This window comes from Bombina bombina, chromosome 1 (assembly GCF_027579735.1).
Source record: "Bombina bombina isolate aBomBom1 chromosome 1, aBomBom1.pri, whole genome shotgun sequence".
In the NCBI taxonomy this organism is placed as follows: domain Eukaryota; kingdom Metazoa; phylum Chordata; class Amphibia; order Anura; family Bombinatoridae; genus Bombina; species Bombina bombina.
In genome coordinates, this window is record NC_069499.1 from 552,238,443 (window position 1) to 552,263,354 (window position 24,912).

The 24,912-nt window shown below is 39.7% G+C and overlaps 1 protein-coding gene across 1 annotated transcript in view; it reads right to left on the reverse strand.

The window, feature by feature from the left end:
- Positions 1–24,912, reverse strand: part of LOC128659728 (aldehyde oxidase 1-like) — a 561,780-nt gene that overhangs the window by 337,334 nt on the left and 199,534 nt on the right. Inside the window, 5 exon segments of the mRNA XM_053713310.1 lie at positions 2,487–2,613; positions 2,898–3,067; positions 3,927–4,010; positions 6,156–6,318; positions 16,994–17,178. Of these exon segments, the coding sequence (XP_053569285.1) occupies positions 2,487–2,613; positions 2,898–3,067; positions 3,927–4,010; positions 6,156–6,318; positions 16,994–17,178 (729 nt within the window).

Here is a 24,912-nt window from a genome sequence, read left to right on the forward strand (position 1 = left end):
TATTTCCTAGGATTACCGCATCAGCTTTTGCACCAAAGCTCCCTGGGAGCTGTTTTATCTCTCTCAAGTTCAAAAAAATCCAACTGCCTTTGTTCAATGTGTTCAAAATTTAGAGTACATGGGAGTGATCCAATCTGTTCCAACCTCTCAACAGGGACAGGGTTTATATTCCAACCTCTTCATTTTTCCAAAGAAAGAAGGCACCTTCCATCATATTCTGAACCTAAAACTTCTGAACAAATTTGTTTGCTTACCTTCTTTAAAAATGGAAATGGTCCATATCATTTTGCTTCTAGTTCAGGAAGGTCAATTTATGACAACCATACATTTAAAGGATGCTTACCACACATCCCAATTTACAACGACCATTTGCAGTTTCTAATATTTGCATTTCTCTGCAAACATTATCAATTTGTAGCTCTTCCCTTTGGTTTGGCCACAGAATTTTCACAAATGTATTAGGGGCTCTCTTAGCAGTGATCAGAGCACATGGACTCTCCATTGCCCCTTATTTGGACAATATTTTGGTCCAAGCTCCATGTATTTCTCTGGCTACTACTCTTACACGCAGAATTGTATCTTTCCTTCAGGAACATGGATGGAAAATCAATGTCCCCAAAAGTTCTTTATTCTCAGCCACATGCATGTGTGTATGCATGTGTGTGTTTGCGTGTGTATGCATGTGTGTGTGTGTGCATGTGTGTGTGCATGTGTGTATGCATGTGTGTGTTTGCATGTGTATGCATGTGTGTGTGTATGCATGTGTGTGTATGCGTGTGTATGCATGTATGTGTCTATGCATGTGTGTGTGTGCATGTGTGTCTGTGTGTGTACATGTGTGTGTGTATGTACAGTGGGAGAAAAAAGTATTTAGTCAGCCACCAATTGTAAAAGTTCTCCCACTTAAGAAGATGAGAGAGGCCTGTAATTTTCATCAAAGGTATACCTCAACTATAAGAGACAAAATGTGGAAACAAATCCAGACAATCATATTGTCTGATTTGGAAAGAATTTATTTGCAAATTATGGTGGAAAATAAGTATTTAGTCAATATCAAAAGTTCATCTCAATACTTTGTTATATATCCTTTGTTGGCAATGACAGAGGTCAAAAGTTTTCTGTAAGTCTTCACAAGGTTGTCACACACTGTTGCTGGTATGTTGGCCCATTCCTGCATGCAGATCTCCTCTAGAGCAGTGATGTTTTGGGGCTGTCGCTGGACAACACAGACTTTCAATTCCCTCCAAAGGTTTTCTATGGGGTCGAGATCTGGAGACTGTCTAGGCCACTCCAGGACCTTGAAATGCTTCTTACGAAGCCACTCCTTCATTGCCCGGGTGGTGTGTTTGGGATCATTGTCATGCTGAAAGACCCAGCCACATTTCATCTTCAATGCCCTTGCTGATGGAAGGAGGTTTGCACTCAAAATCTCACGATACATGGCCCCATTCATTTTTTCATGTACACGGATCAGTCGTCCTGTTCCCTTTGCAGAGAAACAGCCCCAAAGCATGATGCTGCCACCCCTATGTTTGACAGTAGGTATGGTGTTCTCCCTCCTCCAAACACGACAAGTTGTGTTTCTACCAAACAGTTCTACTTTGGTTTCATCTGACCATATGACATTCTCCCAATCTGCTTCTGGATCATCCAAATGCTCTCTAGCATACTTCAGATGGGCCCGGACATGTACTGGCTTAAGCAGGGAGACACGTCTGGCACTGCAGGATCTGAGTCCCTGGCAGCGTAGTGTGTTACTGATGGTAGCCTTTGTTACGTTGGTACAACTCTCTGCAGGTCATTCACTAGGTCCCCCCGTGTGGTTCTGGGATGTTTGCTCACCGTTCTTGTGATCATTTTGACCCCACGGGGTGAGATCTTGCGTGGAGCCCCAGATCGAGGGAGATTATCAGTGGTCTTGTATGTCTTCCATTTTCTAATTATTGCTCCCACAGTTGATTTCTTCACACCAAGCTGCTTGCCTATTGCAGATTCAGTCTTCCCAGCCTGGTGCAGGTCTACAATTTTGTTTCTGGTCTCCTTCGACAGCTCTTTGGTCTTCACCATAGTGGAGTTTGGAGTGTGACTGTTTGAGGTTGTGGACAGGTGTCTTTTATACTGATAACAAGTTCAAACAGGTGCCATTAATACAGGTAATGAGTGGAGGACAGAGGAGCCTCTTAAAGAGGAAGATACAGGTATGTGAGAGCCAGAAATCTTGCTTGTTTGTAGGTGACCAAATACTAATTTTGAAACCATAATATGCAAATAAATTCTTTCCAAATCAGACAATGTGATTGTCTGGATTTGTTTCCACATTTTGTCTCTCATAGTTGAGGTATACCTATGATGACAATTACAGGCCTCTCTCATCTTCTTAAGTGGGAGAACTTGCACAATTGGTGGCTGACTAAATACTTTTTTCCCCCACTGTATATGTATGTGTGTATGCGTGTGGGAGTATTTTGGGTTGCTGTTTTACCTACCTTATTTTCTGCAAATAACTGCTCTGGCCAGTAATGAAATTTAAAGTTATTGGTTTCAGGAATATCTTTTGCAGTTACAATGTCAAAAACCCCAGGCATATCCATTGCTTCTGCTAGGTCCAGAGATCTATAATGTAGAATATGAAATATGAGAAAGTTGTATTATTATTCATTTAAATAGACATCTAATTTATCATTTTACAAAGTGAACAATAAACAGTTATTAATATTCTTAAATTATATGGAATATGAATAGAGAATAAAGAAAATATTATTTTGTTCATCTCCTTTGGCCAGTTATGAATTTACATTATTCATCTACCACAAGCCAATACATTTACACTAAACTAGGAGAACAAAAAACAAGCAAACAGAATTAGGAAGCAGATCCTTCTGTGACTTTATACTAACACAATCTTGGCATGAGCCCGAGAACTGGTCACTATAGCCAGTGATAGCTCTCCATCAATGAAAGTCATATCGTCACAGTATACAGCCTCCCCAGTAGCTTGCATCATGGCTGTCTGGTGCATTATGGGCCGTCCAATGGTGTCCTCAAGTGGCTGTTTATTTGTCACTTTCTAGGATAAAGGATATGCAAAAAAATATTGTGGAAGTTGTGATAAATGTATTGTTGGAAATGGTTTCCCACTGGCACGGCTGGTAAATTGTTTTTTTTTTTCCCTTTATATAATTTAATATATAACAATCTTCAAATGCGCAGCTTTTTTTGAAAGTTATGTGCTACAACCAAGCTATATACTCTCAGACCCAATAGCACTGGATGCTAAGGGGGCAGTCAGAAATGGCTATGGAGGCTAAGAGGGTGTGTGCATATTGAGAAGTGGAACTTTAGAGCACAAGGTAAAATTACAGAGCCAAATATTTAAAGGGACAGTCTACTCCAGAGATTTTATTGGTTAAAAAGATAGGCAATCCCTTTATTACCCATTCTCCAGTTTTGCATAACCAACAGGGTTATATTAATATACTTTTTACCTCTGTGATAACCTTGTATCTAAGACTATGCTGGCTGCCCCCTTATTTCAGTACTTTTGACAGACTTACATTTTAGCCAATCAGTGCTGACTCCACGGGACTGAGCACAATGTTATCTATATAGCACAAATGAACTAGCGCTATCAAGCTGTGAAAAACTGTCAAATGCATTGAGATAAGAGGTGGCCTTCAAGGACTTAGAAAATTAGCATATGAGCCTACCGGGGTTTAACTTTTAACAAAGAATACCAAGAGAACAAAACAAATTTGATGATGAAAGTAAGTTGGAAAGTTGTTTAAAATTACGTGCCTGAATCTTGACATTTTAATTTTGACTAGACTATCCTTTAAAAGTGAGAAGTTGAACTGGAATATCAGAGGATCACACATAAGGCTGACTTTATAAATTCTGTTGTAATGTACTTAATAACAGTTACATACCTGGTATGTCTGCATATACTTTGAAGACTTGCTCTGGATGTTGTTATCACTTTCACATAGCTCTGAGGTTTCTTGCTCCAAGGACTGAAAAGTATTGATTTAAAAAAAATAAAATTAAAATGCTGGATGCTTGAGATTTGTAAAATAAGTGAATAGTGAAAAAATATACTATAAACATTGATAAGGACAATTTTTCACATGGAGCATTTATATGGTTATATATGAATATCTAGTCTTAAGAGTTGATTCTAGGTAATTTCTCTTCATAGCTTAGAACAACCATTCTCTAGTTTCCAATTCTGTAATGTTCTTTAGACAGGTGGTCCCATTACTGTACTCCGTATTAAGATGATAAGGTGATAGCCATGAATACATCTATAATTATTATTTTGCATAATGGTGTAATAAATTTATACTGAAGCAGTTTATATGAAACTAGTACAAGGCAGCTCTTGGTATCAAATATTGTGGATAAAAGTGATTAGGTTCTTGTTGTCAGAAATAAGAGTAGAGTCCTACATATCAGTTTAGAATATTATATCTAAGTTAGATTTTATAGTAAATAAGATTTGACAGTTTGAAAAGAAAATACACTTTATCTAACTCTCTGTAAATATGTAAATATGCTTATCTGTTAGAAATTATACAATATATATACTGAATAAAGATTGCCCTCCTTTCCTCTGATTCACCTGAACCAATGCTCTACACCTGTAATGGGGGAGTGGTTAATACCTTTATTAAGGATGAGCTTTCAGGTGTTGGTATAGGTCACTGATGAAGTGAGAACTATGAAACGCGTTTGACCTTGTCACCTTGCTGGCGTGCATGCCTTTTATGTATTTCTAAATAAAGGAGCTTTCTACTTTTAAGCCTGGCGGTACCTTATTTACTTTCACCCTTTTCAACTAACCCTTTTTGAGTGCGAGGATTCCGGTTGTTCAACTGTACTCCGTATTAAAAGTAAGGTTACACCAGGGATATCTATTATTGCAAAATTGTACAACTCAGAACAGCACCAATATCTAAAGTCCTTTTTAGAGTGCATGATACGTATAGGGCTCTGCTTACCTCGTAATCATATAAAGTATAAAGAAGAAATGTCCAGCACAATTAAAAATATCCAACTGGATCTTTTTATTAGGGGATATCTCCACCAAAAAAAAGAGATGTTTTGGGCTATCAGTAGCATGAATAAGGGATGTTAATAGCCCAACATGTTGCTAATTTAATCTCTGTATTGTATTGGGATTTGAGTTTATAGGTGTTAAATCACTACACTGTGTGGTGCATTGAGCACATGTAAATTAAAACATGTCTATATAGGTGTCACATCAAAGTACTGTGTGGGATAATGGCAATATTGGTGTAAAAACACTGAAAGTGATGGAAAACTCTTCCCTTTTTAAAATCATCTGGAATGTTAGTGATATTTTAGATGAAGTTTAATTAATCAGTTGTAATGAAGTTGCGCTATAACTTACTTTTTAATATAGATATAAAATTCGAATTCCCTGCGCTCTGCCGTCCACTTCAAAAGTACATTTTTCTGTGAGCTAACAGTTTAAATTGTTGCCCAATCAGCGCTCTCCCCATATGGCCCCTTTTCTTGTATCGAGATCACTGATTGGAGAACAATTCAAACCGTTAGCTCACAGAAAAATTTACTTTTTAAGTGGTTGGCGGAGCATAGGGAATTTAAGTTAAAAAGCAAGTTATAACGCACCTACATTACATCTGATGAATTAAACTCTATGTAAAATATCACTAACATTCCAGATCTGATTTTAAAAAGGGGAAAGTTTACCATCACTTTAACAATTCATATTACTGTGAACACTGGGATTAAATCACTTCCCTTAGGTTAATATTGGAAAGAGGGTTAAACATTATTCTCTGTGTGCATTTTAATTACACGAATATGCTAATAACTACAGTTCAGTTGTGAGAAATTTAAATAAGGCCAATATAATATAAAATTGGTTGTTGGGGTGAGGGCAGCAGATTTACCGTGTGTCTATGATACATAAACAAAAAAGGAAAAACTGCCCTGACATCCTGGCATAGAATCACTGCATTGGAGCTCTAGCTATATGGGAAAACCCCCAAAACATGTTGCATGGGTTAAAACAGCCATAATGTACACATATTAATAAAAGAAATTACATATTCTTAAAATAAGTGGTTGATTGCACATTTCACAGTTTTAGTGTTTTAATTTAAGCTTACACTGTATTTAAGACCTTCAGAGACTTGGAGGTAGAATTTAAAAAGGAAACTGACAGTCAAAGTTCTCCTGTATTCCACCTTTCCCTCAGGAGCTGTGGGAGGGAGAGAAACCTCTTCCAAGACCAGTCTGCAGGCTTCGCTCAGCATCCCCTCGTCCCAGTGCCTAAGGGAGTAAGATGCTCACTTTATGCAATGCACACATTTTGAAAATTAAATGAGTACAATGGTAACAAAAATGGATCAACTGCTTAAGCCTTACTCCATGTGGTTGTCTAAAAAAGGCTTTAGTCATAAAACAGTTTGGAAGCAGCAAATTATACAAACTGCACTGTCACTAATATATCTGAAATCAAATCATTTAAGGGCTTATTTGATAGCTTAAAGGGATAGAAAGGTAAAAATTTTAATTTTAAATATAATTATTTTTGCAAAATAAAGAGACAGTATACTTGAAAATCTTTATTGTTTAAAAAGATAGATAATCCTTTTATTACTCATTTCCCAGTTTTACATAACCAACACTGTTATATTAATATCTAAGCCTCTGCAGACTTGTGTTTTTGCTGACTCTATGGTAGTGAGCACAATGCTATCTATATAACACACATGAGCTAGAACTGTCTAACTGTGAAAAACTGTCAAAATGCACTGAGATAAAAGGTGGCCTTCAACAGCTTAGAAATCAGTTTGAGCCTACATAGGTTTAGCTTTCAACAAAGAATGCCAACAAAGGAAATTAGATTAAAAAATTAAATTATAAAGTTGTTTAAAATTGCATGTCCTATTTGAATTTTGAAAGTTTCATTTTGACTAGACTGTCCCTTTAAGTCATCACTGATGCAATAGACATTACTTCCAGGTCTCAAAACAGGCAGGGTGGGTTTTTTTTTTTACACAAGACTACAGTCAAATCTAAAATCTTTTTCAAGAAGTAAATTGGTCTGTTTTCAATTTCTTAGGTATAAGCACTTAAAATCTCAAAAATCTCAACAAAAGATTTACACATTACTGTTTATACATCCTTTAAAGATTTCCTTCATTGCTGCAGTATATTTCAATACAGTCTAGTATTACAAATAGATGGTTAAATATTTTAACCAAAGCATCTTAACGCAGACACCCTACACTTTTAATGGACAGTGCAGGGGGCACTATTAACAGACTCACTACACTTGTATTACAAGGGGTGAGTTTTTAAGGATTGAAGTAAAGCATTATTATTAATATTATAATACATGAATAACTCCACTTGAGCACCATTCACTTAGTGCACCCTCTGCTTAGCACTCAACAATATTCAACAGGAATTTTACTGCTCAATCCTATAGAACTCTATAATGTGAGGGATTTAGCTTACTCATGCTAGCCGACATGCAGATGTAAGCGCACACTATATCACTTGAGCAAAAAAAAATAACTTGTAATGGGCCAGATTACAAGTTGAGCGCAAAATATTGCTTCTGCGAAAGCGATATTTGCACTCAACTGAGTTATACCATATTACAAGTGAGGTGCAACACAACCTTTTTAAAAAATAAAGCAAAACCAAAACACACCACTTTGATTTGGGGGCAATTGGGGGACATTAAGGCCTAGATTTAGAGTTCGGCGGTAGCCGTCAAAACCAGCGTTAGAGGCTCCTAACGCTGGTTTTGGCCGCCCGCTGGTATTTGGAGTCAGTGATTAAAGGGTCTAACGCTCACTTTTCAGCCGCGACTTTTCCATACCGCAGATCCCCCTACGCCATTTGCGTAGCCTATCTTTTCAATGGGATCTTCCTAACGCTGGTATTTAGAGTCGTTTCTGAAGTGAGCGTTAGAGCTCTAACGACAAAATTCCAGCCGCCTGAAAATAGCAGGAGTTAAGAGCTTTCTGGCTAACGCCGGTTTATAAAGCTCTTAACTACTGTACCCTAAAGTACACTAACACCCATAAACTACCTATGTACCCCTAAACCGAGGTCCCCCCACATCGCCGCCACTCGATTAAAATTTTTAACCCCTAATCTGCCGACCGCCACCTACGTTATACTTATGTACCCCTAATCTGCTGCCCCTAACCCCGCCGACCCCTATATTATATTTCTTAACCCCTAACTTGCCCCCCACAACGTCGCCGCAAGCTACTTAAAATAATTAACCCCTAATCTTCCGACCGCAAATCGCCGCCACCTACGTTATCCCTATGTACCCCTAATCTGATACCCCTAACATCGCCGACCCCTATATTATATTTATTAACCCCTAATCTGCCCCCCTCAACGTCGCCGACACCTGCCTACACTTATTAACCCCTAATCTGCCGAGCGGACCTGAGCGCTACTATAATAAAGTTATGAACCCCTAACCCGCCTCACTAACCCTATCATAAATAGTATTAACCCCCTAATCTGCCCTCCCTAACATCGCCGACACCTAACTTCAATTATTAACCCCTAAACTTCCGATCGGAGCTCACCGCTATTCTAATAAATGTATTAACCCCTAAAGCTAAGTCTAACCCTAACACTAACACCCCCCTAAGTTAAATATAATTTTTATCTAACTAAATAAATTAACTCTTATTAAATAAATGATTCCTATTTAAAGCTAAATACTTACCTGTAAAATAAATCCTAATATAGCTACAATATAAATTATAATTATATTATAGCTATTTTAGGATTAATATTTATTTTACAGGCAACTTTGTAATTATTTTAACCAGGTACAATAGCTATTAAATAGTTAAGAACTATTTAATAGTTACCTAGTTAAAATAATAACAAATTTACCTGTAAAATAAATCCTAACCTAAGTTATAATTAAACCTAACACTACCCTATCAATAAAATAATTAAATAAACTACCTACAATTACCTACAATTAACCTAACACTACACTATCAATAAATTAATTAAACACAATTGCTACAAATAAATACAATTAAATAAACTAGCTAAAGTACAAAAAATAAAAAAGAACTAAGTTACAGAAAATAAAAAAATATTTACAAACATAAGAAACATATTACAACAATTTTAAACTAATTACACCTACTCTAAGCCCCCTAATAAAATAACAAAGCCCCCCAAAATAAAAAATTCCCTACCCTATTCTAAATTAAAAAAGTTACAAGCTCTTTTACCTTACCAGCCCTGAACAGGGCCCTTTGCGGGGCATGCCCCAAGGATTTCAGCTCTTTTGCCTGTAAAAAAAAACATACAATACCCCCCCCAACATTACAACCCACCACCCACATACCCCTAATCTAACCCAAACCCCCCTTAAATAAACCTAACACTAATCCCCTGAAGATCTTCCTACCTTGTCTTCACCATCCAGGTATCACCGATCCGTCCTGGCTCCAAGATCTTCATCCAACCCAAGCGGGGGTTGGCGATCCATAATCCGGTGCTCCAAAGTCTTCCTCCTATCCGGCAAGAAGAGGACATCCGGACCGGCAAACATCTTCTCCAAGCGGCATCTTCGATCTTCTTCCATCCGGTGCGGAGCGGGTCCATCTTGAAGCAGGCGACGCGGATCCATCCTCTTCTTCCGATGTCTCCCGACTAATGACGGTTCCTTTAAGGGACGTCATCCAAGATGGCGTCCCTCGAATTCCGATTGGCTGATAGGATTCTATCAGCCAATCGGAATTAAGGTAGGAATTTTCTGATTGGCTGATGGAATCAGCCAATCAGAATCAAGTTCAATCCGATTGGCTGATCCAATCAGCCAATCAGATTGAGCTCGCATTCTATTGGCTGTTCCGATCAGCCAATCAGAAAATTCCTACCTTAATTCCGATTGGCTGATAGGAGGCAAAGACACCCCAGCCAAAGGCTTAAATACTCTCCCTACTTCCCTCATATCCCAGTCATTCTGCCAAGGGAACAAGGAACAGTATGAGAAATATCAGGGTATAAATGGTGCCAGAAGAGAAAACGTAATTTTGGTCCGCCCATCGGAGTATACGGGCGGATCAGAAGGAAATTAAATTATCAGGTAAGCATAACTTATGTTTCCTTCTAAATATGAGGAGAGTCCACAGCATCATTCCTTACTGTTGGAAAAACTATACCCAAGCTCTAGAGGACACTGAATGATGACCCTATTCTGAGGGCACCACAGCCTGCAAAACCTTTCTCCCAAAAGCTGCTTCGGCCGAAGCAAAAAAGTCAAATTTATAAAATTTAGAAAAAGTATGTAAGGAGGACCAGGTAGTCGCCTTATAAATCTGATCCATAGAGGCCTCGTTCTTAAAGGCCCAAGAGGAAGCCACCACTCTAGTGGAATGAGCCATAATCTTCTGAGGAGGTCTAATTCCCGTTGACTCATAAGCTAAGCATATAACACTCCTCAACCAAAAAGATAAGGAAGTCAAAGAAGCCTTCAGACCCTTACACTTCCCAGAGTAGATAACAAACAAGGAAGAAGTTTGTCTAAAATCATTAGTAGCTTAACAATAAAACTTCAAAGCTCGAACCACATCCAAATTATGAAGTAAACGTTCCGTTGAAGAAGAAGGATTAGGACACAAGGAAGGAACCACAATCTCCTGATTGATGTTGCGATCAGACACAACCTTAGGAAGAAAACCCAAGCCGTGTACGTAGGAAAGCCTTATCAGTGTGGAACACCAGATAAGGAGGCTCACATTTCAAGACAGCTATTTCAGAAACTCTGCGTGCAGACGCAATAGCTAGTAGAAAAAGAACCTTCCAGGATAACAATTTGATGCCAACCGAATGCATAGGCTCAAACGTAGCCCGTTGCAAAATCTTAAGAACAAGATTCAAACTTCAAGGTGGGGCATTAGATCTAAACACAGGTCTGATCATAATCAGAGCCTTAACAAAAGAAAGCACGTCAGGGAGCTCTGCAAGCCTTTTTTTGCAGCAAAACAGATAGGGCTGAAATATGTCCCTTCATGGAACTGGCAGAAAAGCACTTATACAGACCCTCCTGGAGAAAAGAAAGTATTCTGGCACCCTTAACCTTATGCCAGGCTAAACCACGTTCTTCACACCAGAATAAGTAAGCTTTCCACACCTTATGATAGATGCAATGAGTAACAGGCTTACGAGCCTGAAGAAGAGTATCAATAACCCTCCTAGAGAAACCTCTCTTGGCTAGGACTAAGCGTTCAACCTCCATGCAGTCAGCCTCAGAGAATCTAGATTTTGGAAAGGACCCTGTTCTAGCAGATCCCTGCAACAAGGTAACTTTCACGGATAAGATGAGGACATCCCCACCAGGTCCGTGAACCACATCCTTTGGGGCCACGATGGAGCAATCAGTATCACTGATGCCTGCTCCTGCTAGATGCAGGCCACTACACGAGGAAGAAGTGGTAACAGCGGGAAAATATAAATCATATTGAACCTTTAAGGCACTGCTAATGTATCTATTAGCTCCGCTTGAGGATCCCTGGACCACGACCCATATCTAGGTAGCTTGGAATTGAGACGGGACTCCATGAGATCTATCTCCCGCGTCCCCCATTTGTTGCAAATCTCTGCAACCACCTCGGGATGGAGAGACCATTCCCCTGGATGAAATGATTGCCTTCTGAGGAAATCCGCTTCCCAGTTGTCCACACCCGGAATGTGGATCGCTGACAGTGAGCAGTTGTGGGCCTCCGCCCACTCCAGGATCTGATATCTAGATATCAGGCTAGGGAGGTTCTCGTTCTCCCCTGATGGTTGATGTAAGCCACTGAGGTTATATTGTCTGATTGGAATCTGATAAACTGGGACAAATCCAGAAGAGTAACAAATCAGCAGGCTCAGCACCAATCTGCAAACAGGGGGTGCACGTTCCAAAGGTCCTGCCAAATACCTTAAACAGAAGTGTAAATCCAAAGCAGGAACAGCACCACAGTGAGAGCAATTCAAAATTTTCTTTTATTGGGACATCAAGAGATACAACAGCACAACGTTTCGGTCTAACTGACCTTAATCACATGATTAAGGTCAGTTAGACCGAAACGTTGTGCTGTTGTATCTCTTGATGTCCCAATAAAAGAAAATTTTGAATTGCTCTCACTGTGGTGCTTTTCCTGCTTTGGATTTACACAAATCCAGAAGAGGCCAAACCTTCAGAGCATTGAAGATTGCCCGAAGTTCCAGAATGTTGATCAGGAGGAAGGATTCCTCTCGAGTCCACAGGCCCTGTGCCTTCCTGCACCCCAAACAGCTCCCCATCCTGATAGACTTGCGTCCGTAGTCACAATCTCACAGGATCGTCACAAGAAGGATGTCCCTTGACAGGTGATATGGACAGAGCCGCTAGGAGAGCGATTCTCTTGACCGGTTGTCCCGAGAAATCTGTTGAGGTAGATCTGAATGATCGCTGTTCCACTGTCTCAGCATGCACAGCTGTAGTGGTCTGAGATGGAATCTGGCAAAAGGAATGATGTCCATGCTGGACACCATGAGAACAATCACCTACATACACCGAGCCACAGAGGGCGTTAAGGAGGTCTGGAGGACAAGACATGGGAAGTTAGCTTGTAACATCTCTGGTCTGTAAGGAATATCCTCATGGATATGGAGTCTATTATAGTACCCAGGAATTCCACCCTGGTACTGGGAATAAGAGAACTCTTTTCTAAGTTTATCTTCCATCCATGAGATCGAAGAAGAAACAGAAGAGATTTTGAACGGTTTTCTGCCAGACGACAAGATGGTGCTTAAACCAAAATATCATCCAAGTATGGAGATACTGCTATACCTCTGGTTCTGGCAACTGCAAGCAGAGCCCCTAGAATCTTCGTAAAAACTCTTGGAGCAGTAGCAAGACCAAACGAAAGTGCAATAAACTGGAAGTGCTGGTCCAGGAATGCAAACCTTAGGAACTTGAAGTGTTCCTTGTGGATTGGAACGGGAAGGTAAGCATCCTTCAGATCTATAGTGGTAATGAACTGTCCTTCCTGAACTAAGGGAAGGATGGACCTTATCGTCTCCATCTTGAACGAGGGGACAGATAGAAATTTGTTTAAGCACTTTAGGTCCAGAATTGGGCGGAAAGTTCCCTCCTTCTTTGGGACCACAAAAAGGTTTGAATAGTATCTCAAACCTCTTTCTGCGAGAAACCGGGACAATGACTCCTAGGGAGGATAGATCCCTCATGCATCCCAGAAAGGCTTCTCTCTTTTCTGGCCTGGAAGACAGGTTTGATAGGAGGATTCTGCCCCTGGGTGTATGAGTCCTGCACGTCCCCAAACCAAGTGTCTGAAAAGAGCGACAGTCTGCCCCCTACATAATACAGAACCGGATCGGGGGCCACCCCTTCATGCCGACTTTGTCTTGGCAGGCTTCTTGCTCTGCTTGGATTTATTCCAGTAACCATGGAGATAATTGAGTCCAGGCCTGGACCAAATAAAATCTTTCCCTTAAAGGGGAGGGAAAGAAGTCTGGACTTAGAAGTCATGTCCACAGACCAGGACTTCAGCCAGAGTGCCCTACGGGCTTGAACAGAAAAACCTGAAGCCTTAGCATTCAGGCGAATAATTTTCATATTTGCATCACAAATAAAAGAATTAGCAACCTTTAAGGCCTTAATTCTTTCCTGGATCATGTCGAGGGGACCCTCCACCTCGATCAACTCAGATAAGGAGTCGTACCAGTAGGTAGCCGCTCCTACAGCAACAGCCGCTGCCGGTTGAAACAAATATCCCGTATGTTGAAACATCTTTCTTAACAGAGTTTCTATCTTCTTATCCATAGGCTCTTTAAACGACGAACTATCCTCAAGCATGATAGTTGTGTGTTTAGCAAGCATTGAGATAGCGCCATCCACCTTGGGGATAGAACCCCACAACTCCAATTGAGAGTCCGGGACCGGGAACAATTTCTTAAAGGAAGATGAAGGGGTAAAGGAAGATCTAATCTTTTCCCATTAATTCTTAATAATGTTTGCCATCTTTACAGGACCCAGGAAAATTTGTGGTACAATCCTATCCTTGTAGACCTTATCTAATTTAGGAATCAAAGGTTCCTCAGGGAATTGGCACTCTGGAACCTCTAACGTAGCCAAAACTTCTTCAACAGAAAGCGTAAATGTTCAATCCTAAATCTAATGTCTGGTTCCTCTGCAGCTGGAAGTTTAGAGGCAGCAGACTCCAACCCAGAAAGTGCGCCCTTTGAAGTTTCAGGGGTGCCTTCATCATCGGATAATCTTGTATTAGATAAATCCAACAAACTAGTTAATGACCTCTGGGAAGGATAGCAATAGTTGACCTTTTTGCTTGCGCTTAGCAGGGTGAGGTAAAGCACTATAGGCCACAGACACTGCCGTTTGTAACTGCGCAGTAAAGTCTGATAGTAAAAGGCCCCCTCCAGATGGAGAATTATGAGTGCTATGGGAAGCTGCATGTGTATTAGGAGATGACTGTAGGGTGCGCACCTCACGGGACGGAGACTCCTCAGAGGTGGATGGCTCAGTGGTATCAAACATATTAACCTTCTTTGACATGATTACTTTATCATGGCATGTGGAACATAGTTGAGCGGTCGGGTATACCACGGCCTCCTCACAATATAGGCAGGTATTAGACTTAGGTAAAGAGGGAGTACCCTCTAACACATCAGAATCCTCCATAGCTTGCGCTTACAAAGCAGACTATTGATTGATAAGAAAAAACGGCACCTTATACCCCCAATGGCTGGGGCACTCACAACCTCCTATGACCCAGGCAAAACAGAGAAACTACTTCTTCTCCGGTAACCAGCACAGTCAGGAAAAGAGGAAATAAGTGCACAATGCAGGACCGCCCCCGCTAAAAGAGCAAAAAAAAGTTCACCAATCCTTTCAAGCTGCGCAGCTCAAAAAATTAAAGTAAGAACCTGTATGTTCCAACATCTGCCTGAGCCCAAAAAAACATCTCACACATGTCGCAGCATAATCAAATAAATAAATGTGATTAATCCCCACTGTTCAATAATCTTCCTCAGGAGATATTAACCATTGATTCCATACAGATAAAAGGAGCCACACTGCGACCCTGTCTTCTGGCGTTATCATATGTGTAAAAAATAAAAGGATCTTACCGGAATCTATGCCGTGGAACAGAAACACAGCCTCTCAAGTGTGACAGTCTTGTAGCATCGCTCCTGACATGCACTTGAGTGATGGAAGCAGGCAGTGAAACTCGTCAAAACTGATTGCTTAGGAGCTGTTATTACGAGTCTGGATGGGTTCGCAGAAAGACTGTCCCTGCATCTCCAGACTCTAACTTTCGTCAAAGCTCTCACTGTGAGGCTTACAAGACTACTTAAAACTACAGTCCCATTTCGAGGGTAGATACCCTTTATAAGGAACTACTCCGAATCTTCTGACACTTCTCTGCAAACCTCCTGTGATGAAAGGCAAAGAATGACTGGGATATGAGGGAAGTAGGGGGAGTATTTAAGCCTTTGGATGGGGTGTCTTTGCCTCCTCCTGGTGGCCAGGTTCATTATTTCCCAACAGTTGGAAATGATGCCGTGGACTCTCCTCATATTAAGAAGGAAATATAAACATGAAAAAACAAATGACCTGGTATTCACTCATGGGCATAAAGCAGTGAATATTAAAACCCCCCCACAGAGAATTAGGTTAATGCTGTTGACCAAGAAAGGGTAAACCTAAGTGTAGTGTCATGGTACCTCCAGTATATATATTATTCGTTTAACTTCCATCCATCTCCTCTTGCCCCTACTAAGTTAATGTAATTGCATGACCATTTAATAAAATGCATCCCAGAATACACTATATGGCTAAAAGTATGTTAACACCTCTACAAATTATTGAGTTTATGGTTTTCAGCCACACCCACTGTTAATAAGTTCATAAAAACCAGAACACACAGCCATGAAATCTCTATAGACAAACATCGGCAGTACAATGGGTTGTACTGAAGAGCTCAGTGATATTAAACTTGCAAACTCATAAAATGCTACCTGTGCCACAAGTCAGTTTGTGAAAAATCTGCCCTTCTAGATTGGTCCAGATCAACTGTAAGTGGTATTATTGTGAAGTGAATGTGGTTAGGATCAACAACAGCCCAACTACCTAGTGGTAGACCACTCAATCTCACAGAGCAGGCTGCTGATTGCAGAAGTGCTTAGTGCATAAACATTGCATTTTTGAATTACTCTCTACAGAGCTCCAAACTGACTCTAAAAGCAACATCTGTATAAGAGCTGTGTGTCGGAAGCTTCCTGAAATGGGTTTCCCTGGCTAAGCAGCTGTACACAAGCCTCACATTAGCATGCACAATGCAAAGCGTTGGCTGGAGTGGTGTAAAGAATGCCGCTATTGGACTATTCCACAATGGAAATGTATTCTCTGTAGTAACAGATAAGGATACAAAGACATTTTAGACAATTGGGTGCTTCTAACTCCTGTTCCAGCAGGACTGTGCCCCTGTGCACAAAGTGGGATTAAAGAGGACATAGTTTGACGAGTTTGGTGTGGAGGAGTGCCCTGACTTCAAACCCATTGAACACCTTTGGGATGAATCAGAATGCCAATTGTGAGCAAGACCTTCTTGTCCAATATCAGTGACAGACCTCACAGATGCTCTTTTTTCTGAATGGGCACAAATTCCAACAGACACACCAACATCTTGCGGAAAGCCTTCCTAGAAGAGTTGAGGCTGTTATAGCTGTAAATTATTTTGGAATGGGATGTCCAACAAGGTCATATAGGTGTGATGGTCAGATGTCAACATTCTTTTGGCCATATAGTTTATATTTAGTATATGTTTAGTCTCTCTCTTTATAAAAGTTAAACAACTATTGTGAATGCAGTTTTTGTATTCAACTATAAATCTTAATCTATATTATAATGGTTATTATAGACATTGCCTACCTTCCAATGATCACATCTCTTGTTTTCTTTGCACACACAGTGCTTGTTCCTATGCCTCCAAAGAACAAGTTGATGTCCTTGATAATGTCTGTATTCATATGGAAAAGGACCCTCATCCCGGCCACAACAATAGAAGCAGAATTAACCTGTCTCTGTGCTTGTCTGAAAACTGACACGAACTCCCACTGCAAACAGAGTTTTAACAAATTATACGTTTTATACAAATCACTGTATTTGTACTTAAATTCTAACAGATATCACAGTTTTTGAGAAGCCCAGTGTCATAACTGCTGCTACATCTAACCTTTCCACCTTAACTTATTGGTAACGCCTCTAGCTGTAATGTCATTTACCTTTTAATCCCAGCCTCTTTTTAGCAAACACTCGGCTAGATTACGAGTTTTGCGTTATGAGGGGTGCGGTACTAACTTGCACGTTATTGTTACTGCTCACTTACCTACAGCGCTGGTATTACAAGTTTTTATAAACCGGGCATTAAAAGACAAGAAGTGAGCATAGAGCAAAATTGTGCTCTATAACGCACTTCAATACCAGCGCTGCTTAAGTGAGCGGTGAGCTGGTTTTACATGCTCATGCACGATTTCCCCATAGACATCAATGGGGAGAGCCGGCTGAAAAAAAGCCTAACACCTGCAATAAAGCAGCGTAAAGCTCCGTAATGCAGCCCCATTGATTCCTATGGGGAAAGAAAATTTATGTTTACATCTAACACCCTAACATAAACCCTGAGTCTAAACACCCCTAATCTCAGGTAGGGTGGGAGCTTCCCACAAAAGCTCTTAAACACAAGACTGGAAAGATGGAGGGTACGTCTGGATTCCAGCGACAGCCAGTTTAGTTCTTGTAGCATGTCACAATGGTGGGTCCTGTAGTTACATTGTAGCACAAAGCAGCAGAACGATTTATACAGTGTATTAAGTTTATTAAGGTGAGTTTGCGGTGCAGGTGCATATACTACATCTCCATAATCCATGATTGGCATCAGCATTTGCTGTACAATCTTTTCCTTTACTGTAGGACTGAGACAGGGCACCTAGTTTTGGATAGAGTTTAGATGCAAGTTTTTCTATATGGAGGCCAAAAGATAGATTGGGGTCTAACAACATACCCAAGTATTTGAAAGAGTGGACTGCGATCAGTGTGCCATTTGATTTTGTTTTAATGCGTAGATGGTACTTTTGTAGTTTGTGTAATAGTCTTCCAGAAGGCTACCTGTTGCTTGCAATGGGCAGTTTTAACAGCTGAGTGAAAATCCTTGTATTTTCTTTGAGTTGTGGGGCAGGAATATATTTCAAATTAGGCTGAAGGAGAGAGATATAGGGGGGTAGTTATCAAGCCATCAACCTCAAATATGCTGGAATTCCGCAGCATATTTGGGGCAAGGCTGATTCGCCTTAGTTATCAAAGGCTAGAGACCGGCAAAGGTAGAATTTTGTGACGTAAGCTTCGATCCGCCGGACTCAGTCCAGCACAGAACGATTCTTACTTCACTCCAGATGTTCTGCACACAAGTGCGGCACAATATGACTACTTTTGCTAGTTATCAAAAAACTAGCAGGTTCGCTCGGCACTTTTCCGGCCCAGCGTACCTGGTTTTCAATCCGCTGCCCTGGAGGTGGCGGATCCCATAGGAATCAATGGGAGTCTGACCATAGCGAAAGTTCATGTTCGCTGCTGCCAGACATCCTATTGATTCCTATGGGAGCTGTCTGCACCTAACACCCTAACATGTACCCCGAGTCTAAACACCTCTAATCTGTCCCCCCCCTACACCGCCGCAACTAAATAAAGTGTTTTCCCCCTAAACCGCCACTCCCGGAGCCCACTGCCACTAAAATAAACTGATTAACCCCTAAACCGCCGCTCCCGGAGCCCACAGCAACTATAATAAACTGATAAACCCCTAAACCGCCGCTCCCGGACCCGCCGCCACTATAATAAATATGTTAACCCCCTATACCGGCGCCCCCGGAGCCCCCCGCAACTAAATAAAGTTAGTAACCCCTAAACCGCCGCAACTCTTATAAATGTATTAAACCCTAAACCGCCGCTCCCGGACACCGCCGCCACCTACATTATACCTACTAACCCCTATCCTGCCCCCCCTACACCGTCGCCACCTATAATAAATGTATTAACCCCTATCCTGCCCCCCCTACACCGCCGCCACTGTAATAAATTTATTAACCCCTAAACCTAAGTCTAACACTAAACCTAACACCCCCCTAACTTAAATATTAATTAAATAAATCAAAATAATATTTCTATTATTAACTAAATGAATCCTATTTAAAACTAAATACTTACCTATAAAATAAACCCTAATATAGCTACAATATAAAAAATAATTATATTGTAGCTATCTTAGGATTTATTTTTATTTTACAGGCATCTTTCAATTTATTTTAACTAGGTACAATAGCTATTAAATAGTTATTAACTATTTAATAGCTACCTAGCTAAAATAAAGACAACTTTACCTGTAAAATAAATCCTAACCTAAGTTACAATTACACCTAACACTACACTATACTTTAATAAATTATTTCTATTTAAAACTAAATACTTACCTGTAAAATAAACCCTATGATAGCTACAATATAATTAATAATTACATTGTAGCTATTTTAGGATTTATGTTTATTTTACAGGTAACTTTGTATTTATTTTAGCTAGTTAGAATAGTTATTAAATAGTTATTAACTATTTAATAACTACCTAGCTAAAAGAAATACAAAATTACCTGTAAAATAAATCCTAACCTAAGTTACAATTAAACCTAACACTACACTATGATTAAATTAATTAAATAAATTAGCTACAAATAACTACAATTAAATACAATTACATAAACTAACTAAAGTACAAAAAATAAAAAAGCTAAGTTATAAAAAATCTAAGTTACAAACATTTCAAAAATATTACAACAATTTTAAGCTACTTACACCTAATATAAGCCCCCTAATAAAATAACAAAGCCCCCCAAAATAAAAAAATGCCCTACCCTATTCTAAATTACAAAAGTTCAAAGCTCTTTTACCTTACCAGCCCTTAAAAGGGCCTTTTGTGGGGCATGCCCCAAAGAAAACAGCTCTTTTGCCTGTAAAAGAAAAATACAACCCCCCCAACGTTAAAACCCACCACCCACATACCCCTAATCTAACCCAAACCCCCCTTAAATAAACCTAACACTACCCCCCTGAAGATCATCCTACCTTGAGTCGTCTTCACTCAGCCGAGCCACCGATGGAACTGAAGAGGAGATCCGGAGCGGCAGAAGTGATCCTCCAAGGGGCGCTGAAGAAGTCTTCCATCCGATGAAGTGATCCTCCAAGCGGTGCTGAAGAAGTCTTCCATCCAATGAAGTGATCCTCCAAGCGGCGCTGAAGAAGTCTTCCATCCGGGCGATGTCATCTTCCAAGCGGGATCTTCAATCTTCTTTCTTCAGGATCCATCTTCATCCCGCCGACGCGGAACATCCTTCTTCCCTGACGGACTAACGACGAATGAAGGCTCCTTTAAGGGATGTCATCCAAGATGGCGTCCCTTCAATTCCGATTGGCTGATAGGATTCTATCAGCCAATCGGAATTAAGGCAGGAAAAATCTGTTCCGATCAGCCAATAGAATGCGAGCTCAATCTGATTGGCTGATTCAATCAGCCAATCAGATTTTTCCTACCTTAATTCCGATTGGCTGATAGAATCCTATCAGCCAATCGGAATTGAAGGGACGCCATCTTGGATGACGTCCCTTAAAGGAGCCTTCATTCGTCGTTAGTCTGTCGGGGAAGAAGGATGTTCCGCGTCGGCGGGATGAAGATGGATCCTGAAGAAAGAAGATTGAAGACCCCGCTTGGAAGATGACATCGCCCGGATGGAAGACTTCTTCAGGGCCGCTTGGAGGATCACTTCATCGGATGGAAGACTTCTTCAGTGCCGCTTGGAGGATCACTTCATCGGATGGAAGACTTCTTCAGCGCCCCTTGGAGGATCACTTCTGCCTCTCCGGATCTCCTCTTCAGGTCCATCGGTGGCTCGGCTGAGTGAAGATGACTCAAGGTAGGATGATCTTCAGGGGGGTAGTGTTAGGTTTATTTAAGGGGGGTTTGGGTTAGATTAGGGGTATGTGGGTGGTGGGTTTTAACGTTGGGGGGGGTTGTATTTTTCTTTTACAGGCAAAAGAGCTGTTTTCTTTGGGGCATGCCCCGCAAAAGGCCCTTTTAAGGGCTGGTAAGGTAAAAGAGCTTTGAACTTTTGTAATTTAGAATAGGGTAGGGGATTTTTTTTATTTTGGGGGGCTATGTTATTTTATTAGGGGGCTTAGATTAGGTGTAAGTAGCTTAAATTGTTGTAATATTTTTTAAATGTTTGTAACTTATATTTTTTATAACTTAGCTTTTTTATTTTTTGTACTTTAGTTAGTTTATGTAATTGTATTTAATTGTAGTTATTTGTAGCTAATTTATTTAATTAATTTAATGATAGTGTAGTGTTAGGTTTAATTGTAACTTAGGTTAGGATTTATTTTACAGGTAATTTTGTATTTCTTTTAGCTAGGTAGTTATTAAATAGTTAATAACTATTTAATAACTATTCTAACTAGCTAAAATAAATACAAAGTTACCTGTAAAATAAACATAAATCCTAAAATAGCTACAATGTAATTATTAATTATATTGTAGCTATCTTACGGCTAGATTTAGAGTTCTGCGGCCAAAGGGGTGCGTTAGCTATGCGTGCTTTTTTCCCCCCGCACAGAATGGCTGCATTTTCAGTGCGTTAGGCTCCAAAAAGGGAGCGTAGAGCATAATTTAACGCCACTGCAACTCTAAATTCCAGCGGTGCTTACGGACGCGGCCAGCTTCAAAAACGTGCTCGTGCACGATTCCCCCATAGAAAACAATGGGTCCATTTGAGCTGAAAAAAAAACCTAACACCTGCAAAAAAGCAGCGTTCAGCTCCTAACGCAGCCCCATTGTTTTCTAACAGGAAACACTTCCTACGTCTGCACCTAACACTCTAACATGTACCCCGAGTCTAAACACCCCTAACCTTACACTTATTAACCCCTATTCTGCCGCCCCCGCTATCGCTGACACCTGTATATTTTTTTTAACCCCTAATCTGCCGCTCCGTAAACCGCCGCTACCTACATTATCCCTATGTACCCCTAATCTGCTGCCCCTAACACCGCCGACCCCTATATTATATTTATTAACCCCAAATCTGCCCTCCACGACGTCGCCTCCACCTACCTACAATAATTAACCCCTAATCTGCCGACTGAACCGCACCGCTACTATAATAAATGTATTAACCCCTAATCCGCCTCACTCCCGCCTCAATAACCCTATAATAAATAGTATTAACCCCTAATCTTCCCTCCCTAACATCGCCGACACCTAACTTCAAACATTAACCCCTAATCTGCCGACCGGAGCTCACCGCTATTCTAATAATTTTTTTAACCCCTAAAGCTAACCCTAACCCTAACACCCCCCTAAGTTAAATATAATTTAAATCTAACGAAATAAACTAACTATTATTAAATAACTTATTCCTATTTAAAGCTAAATACTTACCTGTAAAATAAACCCTAATATAGCTACAATATAAATTATAATTATATTGTAGCTATTTTAGGATTAATATTTATTTTACAGGCAACTTTGTAATTATATTAACCAGGTACAATAGCTATTAAATAGTTCATAACTATTTAATAGTTACCTAGTTAAAATAATTACAAAATTGCCTGTAAAATAAATCCTAACCTAAGTTACAATTAAACCTAACACTACACTATCAATAAATTAATTAAATAAAATACCTACAATTATCTACAATTAAACCTAACACTACACTATCAATAAATTAATTAAATACAATACCTACAAATAACTACAATTAAATAAACTAACTAAAGTACAAAAAATAAAAAAGAACTAAGTTACAAAAAATAAAAAAATATTTACAAACATTAGAAAAATATTACAACAATTTTAAACTAATTACACCTACTCTAAGCCCCCTAATAAAATAACAAAGACCCCCAAAATAAAAAAATGCCCTACCCTATTCTAAATTAAAAAAGTTCAAAGCTCTTTTAACTTACCAGCCCCTAAAAGGACCTTTTGTGGGGCATGCCCCAAATAATTCAGCTCTTTTGCCTGTAAAAAAAACCATACAATACCCCCCCCAACATTACAACCCACCACCCACATACCCCTAATCTAACCCAAACCCCCCTTAAATAAACCTAACGCTAAGCCCCTGAAGATCTCCCTACCTTGTCTTCACCTCACCGGGTTCAGTGATCAGTCTAGAAGAGGGTCCGAAGTCTTGATCCAAGCGGAACAGCCAATAGAATGCCAGCTCAATCTGATTGGCTGATTGGATCAGCCAATCGGATTGAACTTGAATCTGATTGGCTGATTCCATCAGCCAATCAGAATATTCCTACCTTAATTCCGATTGGCTGATAGAATCCTATCAGCCAATCGGAATTCGAGGGACGCCATCTTGGATGACGTCATTTAAAGGAACCGTCATTCGGCGAGTAGGCGTCACTTGAAGAGGTTGGATCCGCGTCGGCTGGGAAGAAGATGGCTCAGCTCCGCTCCGGAAGAAAGAAGATTGAAGATGCGGCTTGATAGAAGACTTCATCCCGATGATGGACTTCCAACTTCAGCCCGATGATGGAGTTCTTCAGCCGCCGCTTGGATCAAGACTTCGGACCCTATTCTGGACCGATCGCTGAACCCGGTGAGGTGAAGACAAGGTAGGGAGATCTTCAGGGGCTTAGTGTTAGGTTTATTTAAGGGGGGTTTGGGTTAGATTAGGGGTATGTGGGTGGTGGGTTGTAATGTTGGGGGGGTATTGTATGTTTTTTTTTTTACAGGCAAAAGAGCTGAACTTCTTGGGGCATGCCCCGCAAAGGGCCCTTTTCAGGGCTGGTAAGGTAAAAGAGCTTTTAACTTTAGTAATTTAGAATAGGGTAGGGCATTTTTTATTTTGGGGGGCTTTGTTGTTTTATTAGGGGGCTTAGAGTAGGTGTAATTAGTTTAAAATTGTTGTAATATTTTTCTAATGTTTGTAAATATTTTTTTATTTTTTGTAACTTAGTTCTTTTTTATTTTTTGTACTTTAGTTAGTTTATTTAATTGTAGTTATTTGTAGGTATTGTATTTAATTAATTTATTGATAGTGTAGTGTTAGGTTTAATTGTAGATAATTGTAGGTATTGTATTTAATTTATTGATAGTGTAGTGTTAGGTTTAATTGTAGATAATTGTAGGTATTGTATTTAATTAATTTATTGATAGTGTAGTGTTAGGTTTAATTGTAGATAATTGTAGGTATTTTATTTAATTTATTTATTGCTAGTGTAGTGTTAGGTTTAATTGTAACTTAGGTTAGGATTTATTTTACAGGTAATTTTGTAATTATTTTAACTAGGTAACTATTAAATAGTTATGAACTATTTAATAGCTATTGTACCTGGTTAAAATAATTACAAAGTTGCCTGTAAAATAAATATTAATCCAAAAATAGCTACAATATAATTATAATTTATATTGTAGCTATATAGGGTTTATTTTACAGGTAAGTATTTAGTTTTAAATAGGATTAATTTATTTAATAATAGTTAATTTATTTTGTTAGATAAAAATTATATTTAACTTAGGGGGGTGTTAGTGTTAGGGTTAGACTTAGCTTTAGGGGTTAAAAAATATATTAGAATAGCGGTGAGCTCCGGTCGGCAGATTAGGGGTTAATGTTTGAAGTTAGGTGTCGGCGATGTTAGGGAGGGCAGATTAGGGGTTAATACTATTTATTATAGGGTTATTGAGGCGGGAGTGAGGCGGATTAGGGGTTAATACATTTATTATAGTAG